Source organism: Arctopsyche grandis, chromosome 9 (genome assembly GCF_051622035.1).
Source record: "Arctopsyche grandis isolate Sample6627 chromosome 9, ASM5162203v2, whole genome shotgun sequence".
NCBI lineage: Eukaryota > Metazoa > Arthropoda > Insecta > Trichoptera > Hydropsychidae > Arctopsyche > Arctopsyche grandis.
The window spans coordinates 24,675,829-24,689,382 of NC_135363.1; the positions used below are offsets into that span (position 1 = coordinate 24,675,829).

The 13,554-nt window shown below is 31.9% G+C and overlaps 2 protein-coding genes across 3 annotated transcripts in view; both read right to left on the reverse strand.

The window, feature by feature from the left end:
- Nucleotides 1–1,213: 1,213 nt before the first annotated feature.
- LOC143916483 (4'-phosphopantetheine phosphatase) lies at nt 1,214–7,268 on the reverse strand. Of its 2 annotated transcripts, none has more exons than XM_077437614.1 (6): nt 6,980–7,268; nt 5,654–5,913; nt 5,072–5,277; nt 4,773–4,915; nt 2,731–3,019; nt 1,214–2,647 (listed from the first exon to the last, which is right to left on the reverse strand). In XM_077437614.1, exons 1-6 carry the CDS (start codon nt 7,163–7,165, stop codon nt 2,457–2,459), a joined length of 1,275 nt encoding a protein of 424 aa, XP_077293740.1. In that variant the 5' UTR covers nt 7,166–7,268; the 3' UTR covers nt 1,214–2,456. The 2 variants fall into 2 exon arrangements, with proteins under 2 accessions (XP_077293740.1, XP_077293741.1); XM_077437615.1 differs by lacking the exon at nt 6,980–7,268 and adding an exon at nt 6,322–6,392 and having other exon boundaries at nt 1,215–2,647.
- A 5,716-nt stretch (nt 7,269–12,984) lies between these two features.
- mmd (disintegrin and metalloproteinase domain-containing protein mind-meld) overlaps nt 12,985–13,554 on the reverse strand; it is a 214,365-nt gene continuing 213,795 nt past the window's right edge. The window contains exon 29 of the mRNA XM_077438806.1: nt 12,985–13,071. Coding sequence (XP_077294932.1) covers nt 12,985–13,071 — 87 coding nt within the window. The remainder of the gene's footprint in view (nt 13,072–13,554) is intronic.

Consider the following 13,554-nt stretch of genomic DNA (forward strand, 5'->3'; position numbering starts at 1 on the left):
TGTAACTTATTTTCAAATATTGTAGCTAACCATTTAGCAAATTTGTATTATGGAAATTTTACACGAGATGTTTATAATTTTAAATTGACCTTTTTGATGAATATGAAATTAATTAATACGAAAATGGTATGTATAGCTTTGTATGACAGCATTATTTTGATAAATAGGAAGAACGCATAACTTGATAAGATTTGATTCACATTACCGTTTTGTTCAAGATACATTATGCAAGTTTCCCAGAGATGCAATTTATATGTTCTTAAGACCTGTCGGGAACTGTGACAATGAATCAATCTGAAAATTCGAATTGTAGATGACATTGTAAAATGAATTTGCCGACACAATGGTCAGAATTATTTGAAAGACGTCCCTAGGAGTATTATGTATATTATACAACGACATTGTGTCATTGTGTAGTTATTTGCAAGTTATATTATTTAACAAGATTTCGTAGTATTAATATTTCAAAATTAAAATTAACCGCTACCGTGAAAGGTTTAGAAATCTTCAGCATAATACATAAATACAACACATTTCGCACAGATACATCAATCAAACATGTTAGCGTTCATTTATGATAATGAAATCCTCGTGTGTATTGTTGTATTGATTTTTAAATGTGGAGAGTGTGATCGATATGCGATTCGGTTCAATTTTGCGTGAATTTTCGTCACAATTTGACGATGCAAATTAAACTGACATGCGAGCCCCGTGTATTAGCATTTTAATTGTGTCCATCGTCCGATTACTTCCATCAGGAAGTAATCGGACGTGAAAATGAGGGGGAGCAAAATGTGGGAATCATTTTAAAGGCTACATGGGATCTACATACATACATGATGTGTCTATGCGAGTTTAGCTTTTCTACGGGTAGTTCTCTGAACGACGTATGTAATTTATTTCGCAGTTCGAGCATCGTTATTACGAGGGTCGTGCAAAACCATAAGTGTCTCGTTTGTGCAAGAGAAAGTTTTGTCTACATACATATATACAATTTGTTTGTTTTTTCCTTCCTTTAGTACATATGTACATACTAAGGTTAAAGTGTGTGCTTTTGTATAAGCGAATATAAAATTTGCCCCTCGTAAAAGACGATTTGAATCATCGTTAAACTTCATATGTAATAAAATTGTGATTAAATCCGGCATTGATGCTTAGATTAAATTCATAGGATTTGATGACAAGCATCAGAAAATAAATGAAACACAATGTATAAATTAATATGGCGAGGAATGGAGAAACGTTTATTCAAATCGATCATTGACAATTAAATATATATTCATATTTTAAATGTAATATAAACAATGATTAAATTCAGGTGGTGGTGAACTAACGCATACACAAAACAGTGAATTACATTCGCAATGAAAAAATATAATAGATTTTCATATAGATTGATACTTTGCTTATTATAATTACAAATACATATCACAATTACAAATAAAAATCAAAATATTGAAGATTTTTGTGAAATTAAGAAAAGACTACATTTATTGTTCAGCGAATTACAGGCGTAGAGTTTTATCTAGGACGAATGTATAATTACAGTGTAAAATAGGTACTACCATTTATAAGTAAAAACGCATTGATGCCGATGTATAATATATATGTACATAGAATAAAATTTGTGTAAGTATATGTATATAAAAAGAATGTATATAAATCTGGAAGAATTTAGTTTCATTACCGCTATTTTTTAAATTTACATATAACTCTTTCTGTCTATATTTTTGTCCTTATAAAATTATACAACGAAAATATTGCCAAATTTTACAATAATTGTGAGTGAAATTCACATGATACATAGCCATAATTAAATGAAAAATATTAACAGTTTAGTTTTATGAGCGAATTATTTATAATATGTGATTTATTGTTTTTAAAAAAGGCACACACTACATGAAAAGTCTAATTCAATCACATTACAAAATAAAATAACAAATAGCAGTTGATTGGTTAATAACCGTCTTCAATGAAATAAATATTATGTAGATACATAATAAATTTAGAGGAAAGGACAAAAACAATATGTATGCATATATGAAATATCATACAATATGTACTTAGATGTAAAAAAAATAATATTAAATAAAAACTCAAGATTTTTGATTCGTCAAAGTTGTAAGAATAATCAGTCAGACTGTTTACATCAGTCACGATTAAAAAATTACAATTAAAACAATACTGTTTATATGTAACGATAATGAGCAAACATGTACATCTTTTACGTTTATATTTACATAAAAAAAAACAACACTGAACTTTAAATTTTGACTAAACACAATTAACTATAAGTAATACATTGCATCATATTATAATATAAAACATTAACATAGTGAGATTAAGTATTGTTAATAAAAGATAGTGGTTTTAAAAGGCCTAAAAACAACGATTAACGTTTGTACAACGCAAAATTTTCATTAAAATTTAACCGTTAAACCGATACAGAATCGCTTTCAGGTTTCGTATTGAAATATTACAGAGAAAATATCTCCGCCCAGACGTTTCGCCAACCACGGATTTTTAACGACGGCCATCTTCAGACACTCGCATTTGAATTCAGCGGTGAGGTTCGTGTGCAGAGCTCGTCCCATGCCTTCGATTATCAGCAAGTCTACGTTCTTATCTCTCATTGCCGTGCACAGTTCTACAACGACAATAAATTATAACAATAAAATGCGTAATGGTGAAAAATCCACAAACATACACATAAATAGTTCAGATAATGACTTGTGTCTAGTGTCCTGAGGTCTAAGCACGGTCCCGTCTGGCCGTTTTCCATTACAATCAATCTCCCGTCTTCCAACGCTTCTTTTATAACTTGGCATATATCACTGACTCTGATCAGTATGTCGGTCAATTCTCTGTAAGTCGTATCGTTGAGGGCGGGTTTAGAATTAGCGCAGAGAATGACGTTGGTGTTTCTAAGCAACAACTGCCGTACAAATGGTAAAACTCCTAATACTATATCCACTCCACTATTGTCGACGAATATCGCCGAACATGTGTGAGGTGTGCACTGGAAAGAAAATTATAAGCATTTATTAATTAAAATTCTAATAAAAACATTTAGAAGTCAAATCGGCTACATATTCGATAAAGGTAAATACATATGTATGTGATTTGTTTACCGATGTTAAATGACAGATATCAATTTTGGATGCGTAATGAGGTCAGGTCAAGAGTGCAGGCAACAGAGATGAGATTTTTCATAGTGGAAATGACGAACGATAAATTTAGAAAAGCATAGGTAAACATACAAAACTTCCTGATTAAGACTGATGATTCTCATCATTGAAATCTCAATTAAACTATGTATGTATGTATATTTCCAAATAAAATTTTGACGGGTTATAGTGATTTTATAGTACAAAGATGTATTTTACTAATTCTATTGGCATTGAAACTGTGTCCATTCTTGAGGAAATCGAGCTTAAGGATTGATAGTCCGCGATGTGCCCTAGACACATTCTCTAGTTTTTCGGTAACATAGTATTAAGAGGAGAGTCTGGAAAACCTAGTTGTTGTCGGTGGTGTGGAGAAAAGAAGAAGGAAAGGTAGATCCCGACATGGTATGTAGATTGACCAAATACGAGCAGCAATGAGCTCTTCTATTTAAACAGCTCTCAGTGTGGCTGAATCCAGGAACAAATGGAAACAACTCATCAGGTAGAAAACGTCATCAAAATCACAATCCTCAAGAATGAGGCATACAACTACTACATTGAAACACTATTGTGAAACCCCATGTATTAGATACATTGAAAGACATTTTTCGTGTAGGATAGATCTTTACCTGTTAGAATCGTGTGGGAAAATAATCATTCCTGAGATGAAAAAAATTGTACCAAAAAGGTTTACTCAATGAGAATGGTAAAATTTAGTGAGAAAAGGCTGAATGGAGGAACTATTGAGATTCCAACTTAAGTGTAATAAGAAAATGGAGAAGTGAAGACGTGTATTAGAATGGAATGGAGGTGAATATTGTAATAAGGATAAAAAATGAGCCAATAGTTTATGTACACAAACCAATGTCAATTGACAATTGAATGTATTATAAATAGTTTTGCCTAAGACCCGGGCCACACCGTGCAACTTGCGAACGACTTGTTCGAGGGCGAACAGACCAATACATGCAGTTACATGGGACATGCCACACTAATCAACTTCTTTGTCGCTCACATTTCCATACATTTTTTCGTGCCGCGCAACCAGTCGGCCAACAAAGTTACACGGTAAGAGCCCAGCCACATCGGGATTTGACTTGCGGACTTACTGCTGACCTCACCTACTGACTTGCGGGCAATTCAGTAGATGACTTTGTTGCATAACCAGATCAAATGAATGCTGTTGTATAGAGTATGCCACACTGGGCAACTCGCCGGTTGCTAAAGTCACGGTGATTTTATTACTTGAGTAACCGTCGTATTAAAATGTGTAGCGTTGTATTGAGGGGTGCCACACTCGGTGATTAGTTGCCGTCAACTACATATTGAAAAAACTATGAACACGTGTGACTGGATCGCCACGAATTGAAAACTCTTATCGGTATTAGTGAGCTGATTCTTGGTCGCTTCTACATAAGTTACCCGAGTTGGGAGACCACGAGCAACTATGCATGTTCAACAAAGTCACTCGCAAGTCACCCAGCGTGGCCAGGCTCTAATGGAACACCAATACAAGTAATATTTTGACATAAAACATAAAATTTAGTAGTAGAAAGAAGCAGCAGTAATAATGTCGTGGAGAGATTGATTTGATGTGTTTCTTACCTTTAATCTATTAAGCCATCTGTCTAAACCGTCAACTAACCAAGGTCTTTTTTGTATTTTTCCTAAAGCTTCTTTAAGACCGAAATTGCTATTAGTTTCTAATATTTCTGATATAGCTCTAGCTCCCCAATCGAACATGTTACCTAAAATTTACATTTGTCACGTTAGAACGTTATCTTCACAAACCACAGTATAATCACTCGATTATATTATAATACATTCGAAGGATTGCAAATAATAAATACGTATTACTATCAAGATAAGCATTCATATACTCGGCTGATAATACTTCATCTCACCGGCTAATAACCCGTTACATAACTCCGTCCATTTATTGTCTTCTTCATCTATAGAGTCAATTTCTTTTAATCTATCGCTAAGTTTGTTTAGGGCAGCATCGTTTTCTGTCGCTTTTTGTTTCAACCATAGGTCATCAAATTTTTGAGATCGCAGACAATTCTCTTTGAGGTCGAGTAGCAATCGGACAGATAAAATACCGTAGCACCTAAAAAGAAAGCAACTATTAAAGGCATGTCATAAAGAGATATGTAAACAAATCAGTGTATTTTTTTTAGATAACGCTGAAATGGATGGAAAATTATCGAGTATGAACATATGTACAAATGTAAAGTAAATATACATATGTATAGTACAAAGATCGAATGATAACTACGAAATAGAAAAAATGTAAATATCAAAAGCATTTGAATGTGATGCGAACATTTAAATTAAATGAACGATAATGTTAGTTTAATTGATAAGATAAAAAAAGTGTTTTATTTTTTGTGGTGAAATGTATCCGAGAAGCCTCAACACAATATACCATTGATAACCCGTGCCGGAACGTGTGTTTGTGTGCCTAATACGATAAAAATGCTCACAATGGGTCATCGCGTATTTTTCCTATGGCTTCAACGTAACACTTTCGAAATCGTTGAGCTCTCGTTTCCACCGTTGAATCTTCGCTGTCGCTTTGCAGGGCGTATGACACGTATTTGTTGATCAGATTCTCGAAACAGTCGAGCCAAAATTCGCGAGCCTCCGTGTCTTTGATCAGGTCTAGTGTGTCAGGGTTGTAAGCGGCGGGATCACGAAGCAGCGGACACAACCTCGAATCGTCCATGTTTTTTGTGTTCAATATCTGAAATTAAACGCAAAAGGCGTGAAGCTGCTAAAACAACCCATACAAACATAAGCATACACAAATCAAATACAAATACAAGCAACGAGGTGACTTTTAAACATACTAAATGAAATTTGTTCAAGGTAATATTTGGTTGTTTGATTTATGGGTTTTTTTTTATATATCTAGATTGAATATCGGTTGTTAAGGATTCTAAACATGTCAACGTATTAAATCAATAATTTTAATTTATCTACAAATAGAAAAAAAAAAAACAACATAGAGACCAATATATTAAAAATGTATTGGAAAGGCGATTCAAATTGATTACAAAATTCATTAAGTCAAATGGACGATATGTTATAATATGCAGAGTGGACTAAAATAGTAAAAAAATAAATTTTTGCTCAATATGGAAAATTTTACCGTTTTAGAATAGTCAGAAATGTAGCTAATTTGCATTTCATTAATGAATTATTGATTTCGATGTGTCGAACAAAGCATATATTGTTGCAATAAGGCAAGTGTATATTACAATACTATCAACGTGATCAAGTTCGTCTGATAGTCTGATGACAATAGATGTTGGAGACGTCGATAGTGTTGAAAATCATCAACCTATCTCTATGCTGCATACATATTATAAAGGATATCAAAGTGAGGAAATATTATGCGACATAAAAACAATATGGTAACACAATAACTGATTTTTATAATATTATACATATTTAAATTTGAGAATTGATGATTTTTCATAAATAATCCATTTGCATAATTTCGAAAATGTAAATCGATTTCGTAATATAATATATGTATGTATATATTTTTTTATAAATAATTCATGAGTTTTAAGTGTGCGTATTAAAAAGCGTCAAATTTGCTTCCGAAACCTAACTGACAACGGAAATTAATTGCGGGAATAGTCGATTGATAACATCCAGGTTTTGAGGTTATGTTATTTTTCGATTTTTGACATTTGAGATGACATTTTCAAAGGGAGTTGATTTTTGGAAATGGGGAGTAGGTAAAGTAAATGAGGAGAGGGAGGGGGAGAGGTAGATCTGCGCCCCCATATGTCACTAACTTGTTGTGTATGAAAGATGGTGATAAGCAGACGTGCGAACGGCGGGAAGCGACTACGCCGACTGAAGTTAGCCTGGGTCTGGCGGAAAACATAACCTGAAAAAGAGCAGGACTGCGCCCCCCTCCCACCATTGATGGTCCCCCCGAAGAAGTTGCCCGTCCCAAGGCCATCGTCGCATATGTTCATTCATTGCGATCGATTCGCAATCGTACATTTGAGCGAACCCGCCAATCGGAAAACGTCAACAAATATAAACACAACACGTTACGTAACGGCCTACGCGTATCGTGCACCTCGCTAATTCGAATTTCATAATATTAATAACATTTTTATCACCATTGCTTAGGCGTAGTGATACAAATCGTATAAAATAGCTGAATCTTCTGTGCTCTTGATAACACACTTGTTCATTTCTAATTGATAGCAATGTATCATTTTTCGGGAAATTGTAATCTAAACTTTTATAAGGATGATTGGGTACAATATCGTGATGAAAATGGTAGAAAAAGTGCGTGTTATTTCTTTCTTAGCCCCCCCTCAAAGGTTTGTTCATACCTATTCAACACGACCCGTATCCTGCAGGTGTCCTGCAAGTGCGGATAGTATTCTTTGGTACATTATATGGGGTTCGGTAATTACTAGTCAAATGTTAACCGGTCACTCTAGATCGGTCACACGTGATCACCCGTCACACTAAAACTGGTCACGAGAAAACTGGTCACACCCTGAAACTGGTCACTCCCTAAAATCGGTCAATCAGTTTTCTCGTGACCGATTTTAGGGTGTGACCAGTTTTTTCGTGACTATTCACGTGGTTCACATATGACTAGTAGTCCGTTTACCATTATATGGACGTATTCATACTCCATTCGCGCATGCGCATTTACGCATTCATCCATATATAATGTACTAAAGAATACTGTCCGTACTTGCAGGATTCGGGTCGTGCTGGATAGGTATGACCAGACCTTAACACGGGCAGGATGGATTAGACCGGCATCGAACTAATTCTATATTTTATGGATGGATATGCAACGTTTCAGACGGACCGGATGAATCCTAACCGGTGGATTTATCCGGCCGGTCTGAAACATTGCATACCTACCAGTGGCGGCTCGTCCTAATGGGCTGCCGAGCTGCAGCCCCTCCTATAAAATTCTAAGATATATGTTTAATAATACATTTAATATTTTATTTATTAATGATATTTTTTTATTAGTTGGATGGATGAACTATTGGGGCCTTCGACGGAGTAAATATTACTTACAATATCACCCATATCCAAAAGGGTGATATTGTAAGTAATGTTGACCGTTTCGAAGACCCCACTAACTTGTATGGTGACAGATGAATTAAAATGTTGCTGTACTGGCTGTAAAGTGTTACAGCGCCGCGCTGAACGCCGCGCAGCCCGGAGTTTCGGTACGAGAAAGAGAAAGAGCTATTTGAAACTGCAGATAGCTCTTTCTCTTTCACTCACTCTGCCGTTTTGGGCTGGACAGTCGGCAGCCTTCGCCTGTTAAACGACATTCATCTGTCAGTTTGTTTAAGATTTCGCGCGCTTGATCTTACATTTGATTAGTTGAATCGCACGATCACAACTTTATTCGTTTTCGTTACTCTTATTTGGTTGTGTACGAGCCCTCATTAAATCTTCGGTGAGTCGTTTTCATTTTGATAACAGCAAACTTTTTTCAAATCTGTTTAACTTTTTCTCGTAATTTTTATTTAAATATATTAAGATTTATTTTCTTTTAAAAATGGAAGAACAAAAGAATTCAGTAAAATATTTACAAAATTTGCACTTTTCGCGACTAGAACTTACCAAAAAAGTCGCTATAAAAGCATTAGGCTGCCTCACGCCCAATTTAATTATTTCACAGCCTGCAACTAGTAGATCTTTTAGTTACTCGCGAAAATTCAATCCAGACATTTATAAAAAATACAATTGGTTAACGAGATGTACAGAAAAAAACGCGTTATTTTGTTATCCGTGTCTTTTGTTTGGAGGCGAGTCGCCAGGCGAAGCATCTTGGACGAAAACAGGAGTTATTGACTTAAAACATTTAAACGATAAATTTAAAAACTCGAGGGAAGTGTCGAACACTTAAAAAATGTGTGTAAACTCACGATTTTGGGATCGGCTAACATAAAAACCCATTTAAGCGAAGCTTGTCAGCGGGAAATAGATAAGCATAACGAAAACATCAAAAAAAATCGGGATGTTTTATTTAAAATTATTGATTGCGTTAAATTTGAAATGCCAATGAGGGGACAGGATGAAACAGATAATTCAAAAAATCCAGGAGTTTTTCGGGGGCTTCTAGAATATTCACAAAATTTTGACGATTCTTTAAAAAAACATTTTCAAACTTCTTCGGTTTTTAAAGGGACATCAAAAACTATTCAAAATGAACTTTTAGATTGTATTTTGAACGTGTGTAGGGAACAAATAAGTGCTGAAATAAAAACAGCAACTTATCTAGCTGTTATGGCAGATGAAACAACCGATGTATCGATGCATTGTCAACAGGTTAATGTTTTTCGTTACGAATTAGGGGGTTAAGTTTTTGAAAGGTTTTGGGGTTTTTTTTTAATCCGCGTCGCGAAACCAGCAAGCACGAATTTTTTTTAGAAATCTTACTGGAGTACCAGCGTATTTTTCGAAATCTTCATCGCGTTTGGACGCACCCCTTTAATGGGTGGTGAATTTTGCTAGTTTTTTTTTCAATAATCCACATGTAAGTGGTCGTACGCCAAAAATTGTGCTTATTTTGTCCTGTTATGACATGATAGAATAATTATGGTGAAATTTTTTCAGTACAGCCCCGCCACTAAAAATTATCACGAGCCGCCACTGATACCTACCCATGCAACACAGCACCTAGTAGCTGTTCTAGTCCATCCTGCTGTGTAAAGGAGGCTTACACTAACTAAATTTTCATCGAACTCACTGTAGGATATTGAATATAAACATGTCACCAATTAATAATAAGTAGAAAAAATATTAGCTTTTGAGTACTTCAACTTCGAAAATGGGATCGAAGACCAGAATGGAGTACAAAAACTCGTTTAAAAATTGAGTAAATATCATTCAAAATTAGCTGAAAGTTAATATAATGAAAGCAATTCAAATATTTATTTTATCACTCTCTATTTAAAATAATTAAGAGCAAAAAATGGTATTATTTTATAACGTATGTAAAATCACGATGGCTAATAATTATGCACTGGTCTATGTTTGTAGAATTTCTTTAAATTTCTCCAAGATTAAATTTTAAATTAAAATTTTCTCTTGCCGCACTCTACTGGTAAATTGTATGCTTGCAACACTTTTTTTATTTACGTTTTCTGCATACAATTTTTCAATCTGACGTTTGAGAACTGTCATTCTAAATCTTGATTTACTATGAGAAAATAAGATTTTACGAAACGGTAAGTAATCTTTATTAAATAGTTCGAAAATTAGGCAATTTCTTACATTTACATATATATGTATATGCCAATTATTAAATACATTTTATATTCAGTAAGAACATCGAATTTTCTTTGATAGGAAGTTTTCTGGTAATGACGAAGTGAAATTCATGAATATATTTTTACTCTCACATTATATAGCTCTTATGCTGTATAATGTGATAGTAATTTTTGTATGGGCTGTTTGAGAATTTCAAGGAATAGTTTCAAGGTTTGTTTTATTTTATTTCCATATAACTTTTATAATTGGATGTAGGAGCTAAGATTTTTTTTTTCATTTTAATTGGGGAACATTCACACATTAAAAACAATAATAATAAATAAGACATTTTTTTTGTTACATATTTATATTTCAGGAAAAAATAAAACACTTGTATAAAATTTGATTTTGTCTATTTTTCAAATAATAATTTACATTTATTTTCATTTTCTTACATCGCAATATTTACAAGGATTTAAATAAAATTGAAATAATTTGTAACGATTTTCGTTTCATTTCGTATATATTTTTTTTTTCTTTTTCATTATTTTATATAATTTATAACATATTACTTTCGATAATGGATTACACTACCGTGAGCAAATGTTCACACGCACACATGCACACATGCACAGCCAATCATGCCTTCATTGAAATACCATGTATATTACGACCACACATAATGATTGTGCTTATATGTTTTAGGTTGAATGTTCGAATAAATAAATAACTTTTTTGTAATAATAAAATTTTAGAATTTTATCTTCCTAATATTTTCAATTTTTATTTAATTTAAATATTGTGACGGTGTTGAAAGAAAAGCGTTGTTTGTGAACGAGACCTTACAACTCTCTGATACATAGTAAATATTTTTTCAACATAAAAAGATATAAGCACAACTGTACTAGTTTACTTAATTACCCCGTTTCGGACATATTGTTTACAACTACAATGTCGAAAGAATTCAAAAGTTTTTTTTATTGATCACTATTCTTGTCAATGTATGTAAATAATAAAAGCAATTCAAATGTGAAAAGTCTTAACAGTTACTGAAATTTTCTGCATATTTAGATCAATTTCAGGAATGTCAATTATAGCGATAATACAAAAACGGTGAGATTAGAGGAATTCCAAAAATCGTAATACATACGTTAATAGAACAAGCAAATGAAATAAAATAAAATAACGACAAAGTCATACTGGAAGGGCTTAACTAATTAAATTAAGGCTTTTGTGAATCAATACGTACATACATACTTTTTTTTGTTTGTGTTTAACTTTGTTTATATGTGTGTGTGTGTGTGTGAAAGTATTTCTTGCAAGTGTTTTTTGTGTAGACAGAAAAAGGAAGATTATTTTGTGAATATGATTTTTAGTTAATTATTGACATTTATTGATATCGCTATTAACAAGAATATAATGGGGTTCTCAAACCATATTTATGTATGTAGAGTTATTTGTTATTCGTTATTGACTTATGTATGTTTGAAAATCTTTCAATAATATTTTATATCATTATACATATGTAGCTACATTACTGAGGTCGTCAACATTCTCAATATCATTACATGACATGGAGAATATTCATATCACTGATTTAGAATATATTTCATTTCAAAGTTCACATATATATACATATGTATATATATATATATATATATATATATATATATATATATATATATATATATATATATATATATATATATATATATATTTATATACATATATATGTATGTATAAATAGTAATTTTCATTTCAAAACTTATACTTTTGAAATTGATCTCAATGTCTATGCATAAATTTCGAAATGAAGCACACTAAATTATTAACAATTGTTAAGTGTATTTTGCTGCTAAGCTTTCGAAATTATTACAAAAAATGTGTGTAACATTTTTGCATTCATTTTTTGTTAGAAATTTCACGCTTTAAAATATATTAATACGATTCAGACGAGATGTTGAAAAATTCAATTGCTGTTATGTTACCGTCACATTTTTGCCGTCACATTTTTTGTCTGAATTGTACTAACTAGACAAAAGATTGAATTGAAATTATATTATTATTTAAATGTATTGATGAATTTATCGACAACAGTGGCGCAGTCGGAGTCTGTGAATTATAATCGTGCAAAGACTTTTTTAATGTACATATCTGTATTTTTAAAATAAATAATCGATATATATATTCGTAAAATTTAACAATAAAAAGGTCATATTTTCTGTATTTGGAAATATCTAGATTTATTATACAATATATGTATGTATTTTGTTGAATTAATTATGTAATGTTCTATTTTTTGTTTTTTAGAAATATGGTAGATTAAAAGCTCTGTTACAATATATTATATATGTTTGTATAATAAAATTTATGTCTATTTATACATTTTTTAATAACAAAAAAATATTTTCTATGATTTTTATTTCGGTTTCCATATGATTATATTGAAAAATAAAAATTTCATATTTTGAAATTTTTTATTTAATATGAAAACAAATTGATAGTTATAAAATATTTCATTATGTTTTCTATCTTGTCTAGACTAGGACTATAGTGCATTTAAATAAGTGTCGCCACTGTTGTTCAATAATAATATTTTATCGAAACAGAAATCGTTGAATTGTTTTGCATGATCCTTAAAAAATAATCAATTATTTGAGAGCACTCAATTTCATTTCTATTAAAATAAAATGAATGAAAAACACTTTTATATATTTTTATATAGAGTAACAGATATTTAAAAAGTTCATCGATAAATCAAAATGAAACTGAGATGGAAATCTTACACAAATATGTATATAGGAGTTGTCGACAAAAATAACTCAGTAATTTCAATATGAAAGAAATTTATAGTTTTTTTTATTATTTTAGTATAATGTTTTTGAAATATCATTCTTTATGTATGTAATACGAGCCCGAATGATGTAATTATGTAAAAAGCTCTAGGAATTTTTGCAATTTATTATTTTTGACTATTTGTTCAATTTATGTTCATATATTATTATTTTTTTATTTCTAATAATAATAAACAAAACAATTAACAATATTGTGGCTCCTTATCGCACTGTTCACAATTCATAGCTAGTCGTCAATACTTGAAATACAAGTAAGTTGTATT

Excerpts from the sequence above, each read along its gene's own strand:
- LOC143916483 (XM_077437614.1), bottom strand. The coding sequence starts at position 7,165 with ATGAACATATGCGACGATGGCCTTGGGACGGGCAACTTCTTCGGGGGG. Across the intron at positions 5,914-6,979 it reads CCATCTTTCATACACAACAA|ATATTGAACACAAAAAACAT; the intron begins GTTAGTGACATA and ends GTTTAATTTCAG. Across the intron at positions 2,648-2,730 it reads CCTCAGGACACTAGACACAA|AACTGTGCACGGCAATGAGA; the intron begins GTCATTATCTGA and ends TTGTCGTTGTAG.